This window comes from Centropristis striata, chromosome 6, assembly GCF_030273125.1.
Source record: "Centropristis striata isolate RG_2023a ecotype Rhode Island chromosome 6, C.striata_1.0, whole genome shotgun sequence".
In the NCBI taxonomy this organism is placed as follows: domain Eukaryota; kingdom Metazoa; phylum Chordata; class Actinopteri; order Perciformes; family Serranidae; genus Centropristis; species Centropristis striata.
This window is the reverse complement of record NC_081522.1, coordinates 2,336,889-2,345,534: the sequence shown is the minus strand read 5'-3', so window position 1 is coordinate 2,345,534 and position 8,646 is coordinate 2,336,889. Positions and strand designations below refer to the sequence as shown.

The window sequence follows — 8,646 nt, the reverse complement described above, 5'->3', positions numbered from 1 at the left end:
ATTTATTCTTAAATGTTCTGATTTGTTTAGATTGTATGATGTTCTGCATTGTTTATTGTGTTTTGTTTTTTTCCCATGTTGTAAGGCGACCTTGAGTGCCTTGGAAGGCGCCCTATTAAATAAAATGAATTATTATTATTGTTAATTCAATTAAAAAAGTGGAAATAACACATTATATATATAACACAAATATTACAATGATCATGGTTTACATTTAATGAAGACCTACAATTCAGTGTCTCAAATTTTTTTTAATATTACAAAAGACCAATTTTAAGAAGTATCTTTGATATGTAAATGTTGGCCTTTGAAAAGTAAGTCCATCTATATGACTCAATACTTGGTTGGGGCTGTTTGACTTGGACTATTGGATATGGACTTTTCCATAATATTCTAATATATTGATATGCATCTGTATGTGGCTCCCAATTACTAAATATGGGTTATTTAGTTTTGTTGCATATTTCTCCCAGTAAAGCTATCTTTGAGATATCAGATTGTGTGTAAAGTAATATATTTCTGTGCATTTATTTACATTTGATATTTTGTTTATCAGCTGATGGAGTCTGATCATGGATGAGGAGGTTGACCCTGACAACGAAAATGTGAACACTGTCTTGGTTCAGGAATCCTCAGAACTGTTTCAAGTCCTTAGCAATCAGACACCTGAACTCATAATGAATTTGTGCCAAATGATGCCCAGTGAATCTAGTCGCTCTGCAGCAGCACCACCAACAGAACACATCCAAGCCATGTTGGAGTATTTCACGGTGGCCAACGCTGAAGTTTGCCGCAACTTCCTTCAGAGCTTGTGTATGTTGTGTGAGAACATCCCCATGCGCCTGGAGTCAAGGCTCATGTCAGTTGCCGGATATGCAAATAGTGAGTATAAGATAACGAATGCTAACAAATGATGCCTCAGTTCACTGTACATGCCTTCATATTAACAATCATATACACAGACAGCATGTCTGAGTCATACATACAGCCAGTGGCGGTTCTAGACCAGTTTTACTGTGGGGGCCAAGGAGGGGTCAGTGTTTAATCAGAGGGGCACATTAGCACATGAAAAAATGGCAAAGATGATATTTAAGCATTCAAAATCTTTGAATGTTTTGAAAAAGACACAAAATGACCAAAAAAGACACAAAATGACCAAAAAAAGACACAAAATAACTAAAACAGACACAAAAAAGACACATAAATGACACCAATGACAAAAACACACAAAATGACAAAAAAAAGGACACAAAATAACCAAAAAAGACACAACAACAGACACAAAATGACTTACAAAGACACGTAAAGACATGAAAAGGATTCAAAAATAGACAAAATAGCCCAATAAGACTCCATAGAGTTAAACTATTATACAATGTTCACATTCTGGGTTCCTTTTGTGTACAATGAGATATTGTTTGAACAAAAAGGTTAGAATTGTTCCATTGTTCATTGTTATAAATCGATCATTTTATTATTAATTTGACACAGGGGCCACAGCAGGGGCCAAAGGCTTCTTCACAGGGGCAGTGGCCCCTGGAGGCCCCTGTGTAGAACCGCCACTGCATACAGCTCAGGGTTAAGGGGAAAGGAGAGCTCAGTCTGTTAAAGATAGTCTATTAAAGGCAGCAATGATGTAAAATGGGTAATTTGCTAAAATCTCTCTGGCTGCACTTTTGATTTCTGTGTGTTTTTCTGCACTATAGATGTTTGTGAAACCAGTCCCAGTGTAACAGATAAGAAGTCGCCATCGCCGCATTTAGAGCATCAAGTGCCCATCAAGCGTCCAAGGATTGGTAAAACATACACACCACACTTTAACCTTGTTACAGTGCAGCTACAAACTAACCTGGCAAATGGTCATTCCCTGGTTAAAGACCATGGATTTATTAAGAGAACTGGATACAGTTTGGTAGAGCCAGCTTGGCTTCCTGTACGTCTAACTGATGACTGCAGTACTGTTGAAATAACCGAAAATGACTCTGTGGGTTGAGAGGGATGTGTGAAATAGAAAGCAGTAACTTTGGTGTGGTCTTAGTATTTCACCAGTGCTACATTAACACCATCCTGTAACTACAACAAACAAACTAAGAAACCCAATCAGAATAAGATGTGTAACCAATTTGAACATAAAAAAAGCTTTCAGTTCTTTCGTTTAATTGCGTGTATGACTGCTCACAGGATTAGAACATAACAATTACCGTTTTTATGTCTGGCTGCACTGGCTTGCCTAAGTATGCCACCTACTTTTAACCACACACACAGTCATGCACAGTCTGACTGTGTGTGTGGTTGCATATTTGCAAATTTGCTTATGTTGCATATTTGCATATTGAGCAAAGCAGCTTCCAAAAAAGGTGTAGCTTACCATGAAGATTACAAATATTCAACACATTGTAAGTCAAGTGATCCAGTGGTCTGTTGAAATGTGAAATGTTTTTTGTTTTACTTTGTGTTTCTTCATAAAGCTCCCTTGGCAGATGCCAGATGTCTTTTTGAAAAAATGAAAGTAAAAGTCAGCAGCAACGATCAGCAGTTGTTTAGTAATCATATGACTTTTTTCACTTTGGGAATCCCCAAAATTTCTTTAGATTCTTTAAAAAAATGTTATCTCTAGATGATTAAGAAATTAAAAGTGAGAGCCTACGAATAGTGTGCAACACATTCTTGCAGTGCACTTGATAACTGATTAATCTTTTTTGGAAATTTTTGTAGTATTCCCTGGTATTTTTTATGAACTGTATGATTTCTGTGTGTTTTTCTGCACTATAGATGTTTGTGAAACCAGTCCCAGTGTAACAGATAAGAAGTCGCCATCGCCGCATTTAGAGCATCAAGTGCCCATCAAGCGCCCAAGGATCGGTAAAACATGCACACCACGCTTTAACCTTGTTACAGTGCAGCTACAAACTAACCTGGCAAATGGTCATTCCCTGGTTAAAGACCATGGATTTATTAGGAGAACTGGATACAGTTCGGTAGAGCCAGCTTGGCTTCCTGTACTGTTGTAATAACAGAAAATTATTCTACTGTTGTGTGTCCTTTGACCTCCTTAGTTCAGAGAAAACATTCTTAATGTGTTTTTGTTTTTTTCCAAAATATTTTTATTGTCAATTTTCAGAGTGACAAATAACATACATACACAAATAATAAAGATATTAATAAAAGGCAAATAAATAAAAATTAGACACAAACTATGACATATCAAAACAAAGTATACACAATATAATGTCAGAGTCGAATGTCCACTTAAGTGTATCAAATGTCACAATAGGTACATTTCAAGAACACACGATAATAATAATAATAATAATAATAATAATAATAATAATAATAATAATAATAATAATAAATAAATAAAATAGAAATATAGGTGAATAAATAAATGAGACAAAAACATTCTTAATGTGTTTGACATTTTTAAAAAAAATTATGAAAATATTAATAATAGTAACACATTTATTTGTAAAGCATCTTTCAGAACAATGTTACAAAGTGCTCGGCAATGGCAATAATAATAATAAAAACAGAATCCAATAAAATAACAATAAAATCAAGTATAATAAAATAACTTTAAAATAATAGTAAATTGCACTTGGTTATCAACTCATTATAATGACTGGGTACCATTTCTTAGCATTGTATCCATTTCTCATTTCTCATTATACAACCCTAACCCTAACCTAAAATCTCATTTATCTTTGCACATGTACATTTCAAACACTATAACACACTGTTCCTGATGCCTGAATATAAAACCCTTGTTCTGCTTAGACAGAGAGTAAGTAAGTGTTTCCTGCTACCAACATCAAGACGTAACCATAAAACTCCTTGTAAAATCACAAAATTCCACAGTAATTTGTTTGTCTTGGAACTAAACCAGGCATGCTGACTATGTTACTTCTGCTGAGTGTCATGTTAACAGGCTTAACCAGTTCTCATGTTCACAGGTGCTGAACCAAACCAGCTTACTTGAATGACCATGAGCCTAATCCCTCTGCACCAGTTGTAAATACACAGAATTTTGACTTTAGTTTGTGAGAGTTTTAAAAAAAATGTATTTGACAGACACACCGACTATCTCAAACCAAATTCTTGTGCTGTGCTTTTTCTAAATGATAATCTTAAGTGTTAGTACTAAAATAACTTTTGTGTGTGTGTATTTACATTTCAACAAAATGTTTCTATTGATATATTAGTTAACCCTCTATGGTACGGTGTTGCCCTCAGGCAACATATCAATTTTTGCATGTTTTTGAGTGATGCGATACTTTAAAAAAGAGGGAAGAGTATAGGGAACCAATAGCAATGCTTTACTTTGTCACATGACCTCCAGGAGGCCATATTGAAACCTTTTTTTGCAGACTTTTCCAAAGGAAACAACTTTGCCATTTTGCGCGGCAAAAAATTGCTCAAAACGTAATTTCCAATTTTCCATCTGGAAAAAATATATTCCTACTGATAGGTGAGTTAAATCTTCATTTTTGATAGTTTCATACACTTAGACTATTAAAGACAATCATTCCAATGGGTCGTTGGTTCAATGGTACAATGTTGCCTGCAGGCAACATTCAGACAGGAAACCGGTTAAAAAAGTTCCTTTTATAATGTTTTTAAATTCAAAATGTTATGTAGCCCTGTTGAAGCTACTGAATCTTTTACACATGTTTGTTAGGTAAATTATGTTAATATTACTTGTGGTACAATGTTGCCTACGGGCAACAAACCCCAAAAACTTCCAAAAGAAAAAAAGAATTATACAATTTCTTCAGATTATGTTTATTTAGTCTATTTTAAGACAAAAAAACCTAACTTTTTCCTAACTGGCATCATAATGCGTGCCATAGAGGGTTAAGAAAAAAAAAATTGAAGCAGAGAAACTGCCCTCTACAAATAATGTGTTCTACCCACAGATTACTGGGAGCAGTACATTACTGCAGTGATGCGTTTACTGCAGAGGAGGTGGAAGCAACTCAGTGAGTGCCTGGTAAAAGAGGTCGAGCTGGAGAATGTGTGGGTCAGCCTGAGAACGGCAAACAGAGGCAGGGACAGACCGGATCAAACCCCTGGACCAGCAGACAAAGGGGGCAGAACACCAGGTTAGCATGACTTCCTCTTCTTCTCATTGTGGATCAAGTATCTGCTGAGTTTATTTGAAAATCTAATCTTCATGCGCTACATGCCTTTGAAACCAAAATATTACAAAGGTAAACTAGAAAATTTCCTCTGGGGAAATTCTGAAAGGGCCACGGGGGCTACTGCCGGTGTGTGTACACTATGATGAGATTCTTCAGAGATTTCAAACTATTCCCTTTAACCTCAAAATGTGTGTCTGTGTGTGTGTGCGTGTGTGTAATTAAAATCACATAAAGTTACCTGTGTGTGTGTGTGTGTGTGTGTGTGTGTGTGTGTGTGTGTGTGTGTGCGTGTGCGTGTGTTTGAAGCATGTGTATGCATGTGTGAGGAGTGTGCGTGCTTACACGCTGTTCATTATTGTGCGGCTTGTTCAAAGACACAACACTGTCTAACTCATACATAATCACAGTCTAGTCTACATTGACCAATTATTTTCCCCAAACTCAGAGTCTGGTGGGGATTATGGGTCCATGGATTCAAGAATGACGTTGGAGACCTTCCTCCAGGGATGTGCAGGGAAGGTGACAGTTCTTGTTGGCCAGGCTGGATCAGGAAAAACTCTGCTGATGTCTCTATTAGGACAGCAGTGGGCACATGGACTAGTGAGTTTACATTTTCCTCACACTTGATTCGTTTTTTTAAAATATATATTTGCATCATTATAGGGGATGTTCTATGTCAGCTGGAATGGTGTTAGGGCTAATCATATTTTTACGGAGAATGATTGGAGGGGTTTTCTAGAAATGGTGCTAAACTTTCTAAAATGCATACTCTAATCAAGGTAGCATAACAAAAGTTTCAGACTTCTCTAATCAGGATTGGGATCCGTACATTTTTTTTTTTAAGAGTCAGAATCTTTGAGTCAGATAGCACAAAAAATGGTAAATGGCAAAATGATCTCAGTGGTGGAGTCTAACTAAGTACATTTACTTTAGTACGGTACTTATACCGTATACTTCTAGTCCACTACATTTAACAGGCAAATATTGTACTTTTTACTCCACCACATTTACCTGCCAACTTTAGTTACTTTTTTAGGTCAAGATCTAAAAGGAAAAATGTGATCAATTTAAAGTGACAAAATCAAACCACATAAAGTATATTACGTAGTTAAAATTAGCCCTAACAGTAAAATGCTGCTGAAAAAAGTGCAACAGCTGATACTTGTATTGGAGTCATTTTGTGTGCTATTAGTAATTTTTACTTCAGTAATGGATCGGAATACTTTTTCCGCCACTGCTGACACAAAACCGTTGTGAACCATTGATCCGTGCACCACATAGCTTCAGCTGTAGTGTAAACAGACTTTGATTTATAAAAATAGTGTCTGGAGTTCCCCTCCAACGGTTCATTCTTTAAATGTGCTTTGGCACCAGCAAAGCTGTGAATGGAGTAGTCAAATTATGTAGTCAAGTTTTCTGTCAATATTTTTGGCACAAATGTCCAATTGAACCGAAGGATGACCTGATTCGATTTTGGAGGTCAAAGGTCAAACACATTGTAATCTCCAAAATATGTTTTTGGTCAGAACGCAATAATTCATGTACTGATTATTTCACAATTGCCCACATATGTCTAATTAATAGGATACAATGAGTTGTAATTTTCTACCCAAGAGGTCAAATGTCAACTTCACTGTGACATCTTTATGTTGTGCAAAGACTTCTAATTCTAGTTTTGTCTTTATTTTATTCTCTCACTGTTTCTGTCCCCTTCATTCTCGTATCTCCAAGGGCCCCATCCCTTCATCCTTCCTGTTTGTCCTGCTAGAGTTCCGTCAGCTCAACGTACTGTCCCGCCCCCTCACCATGTCAGAGCTGCTTTTCCGACACTACCTACCTCTGAAAGGGGGCGATGATGAAAAGGTATGCAGCTAGCAGTACTAGACATTGCCTTATAAATCAGGATAGTTTCTGATGTTAAATATGAAAGGAGCACTTGAAATGGCAGATTATATTTATAGTCCGGCGGTTTAGGACCAGATTTGGGAAGAAAGGGGACACGTCGGACAAAAGCACCACATTTTTTCCACATGCTCTCTATCACTATAGGTTTCAATTTTTGGTAGGAGCCACTTCATCAAGATTGCAGATCGGAGATGGCAGCCATATAAAATCTATGAGAACCAGTATATCTTCTAAGCCACTTAGAAGATCAATCTTAGTGTCAAAATATACATTTTCTGGGTCAAAGAATAATTTAAAGCTACTGAGAATATCACTAGATGATCAAATAGATATGTTCATTTTGGCCATGTATTTACATAATTATTAGATTCCAAACATTTTCAGCTCAGGATTCCCTGCTGCAGCACTTGAAGCGAGTTGCCTACCAGTCTGGGTGAAAATGAACATTTCTATTTGATCAAATAATCATCTAGTGATATTCCCAACAGCTTTAAATAATTCCTTGACCCAGAAAATGTAGATTTTGACACCAAGATTGACCTTCTGAGTGGCTTGGAAGATGTATTGGTTCTCATAGACTTTATATGGGTGCCATCTCGGATCGGCCATCTTGATGAAGTGGCTCCTACCAAAAATTTAAACCTATGATGACAGAGAGCACGTGGAAAAAATGTGGTGCTTTTGTCCAGCGTGTCCCCTTTATTTAGCTAAGCCGCCTGACTATTAGCATGAGAGCAACAGCACTTCTGTACTGAAATCAATATTCAGACTGCTCTCAGGTTGATTGACAGGTCATTAGGGGCTGGTCGTATAGATACTTAACATGTCCACCAATCAAAGGCTGTATTTGAAACCACTTGTGACTTTATAAGGCGAATAAACCACACATGTTTTCAAACATAGACACTTTATTTCAACTTGATGAACTAATACATGACTGTTGTTGTTCTAACATCCTCATATATTCTGTGTTGTAAGCAGAGAGCTATTGTGGATTACCTCCTTTCCAATCCAACGCAAATCTGTTGGGTGCTGGATGGCTACAATGACTTTCATAGCAAAGTCACCCAACGAGAGATGCAGAGAGAGCTATTTGATCCAGAAAAGCCTCTGCCTGTTGCAGACCTCATTTCAGGGCTGATAAATCGTCAGCTTCTTCCAGGATGTACTGTGGTGGTCACCTGCCGGGTACGCAGTGCCATCGATTTGGAAGGAATATCAGATAAAGTGGGGCAGCTGATAGGGTGGGACCGCCATGAGATCAAAGAGTATGTGGACAGCTTCTTTGAAATAAAAGGTAAAAACGTGCATCATTTTACATTCACATTGTGGTATTTGTCAGGGCAGCTGGACCATTTCAGTGGTTTATTGATGAGATATTGCTTACAGGGAGGAAAGGCAGATTTGATCAGGCAAAAGGCAAAAGGCACACTGCAAAAAAAGAAAAGTTGGGTGAACTCAAAATTTCAAGGCAACAAACTTCGATAAAATTTTAAGTTGGACAATTAAACTAAATATTTTAAGTTTTGTTTTTGAGTTTGCTCAACTCTGAATTTCTCTGGCACGATTGTAACGCCGCTATGAATGTCAGCTAATGTTGTAA

The 8,646-nt window shown here is 37.1% G+C and overlaps 1 protein-coding gene across 1 annotated transcript in view; it reads left to right on the top strand.

The window, feature by feature from the left end:
- The window catches only part of nlrc5 (NLR family, CARD domain containing 5), a 77,682-nt gene continuing 69,036 nt past the window's right edge, over positions 1-8,646 (top strand). Inside the window, exons 1-6 of the mRNA XM_059335107.1 lie at positions 1-882; positions 1,707-1,796; positions 4,914-5,099; positions 5,584-5,738; positions 6,870-7,001; positions 8,025-8,340. Coding sequence (XP_059191090.1) covers positions 573-882; positions 1,707-1,796; positions 4,914-5,099; positions 5,584-5,738; positions 6,870-7,001; positions 8,025-8,340 — 1,189 coding nt within the window. The 5' untranslated portion in view covers positions 1-572. The remainder of the gene's footprint in view (positions 883-1,706; positions 1,797-4,913; positions 5,100-5,583; positions 5,739-6,869; positions 7,002-8,024; positions 8,341-8,646) is intronic.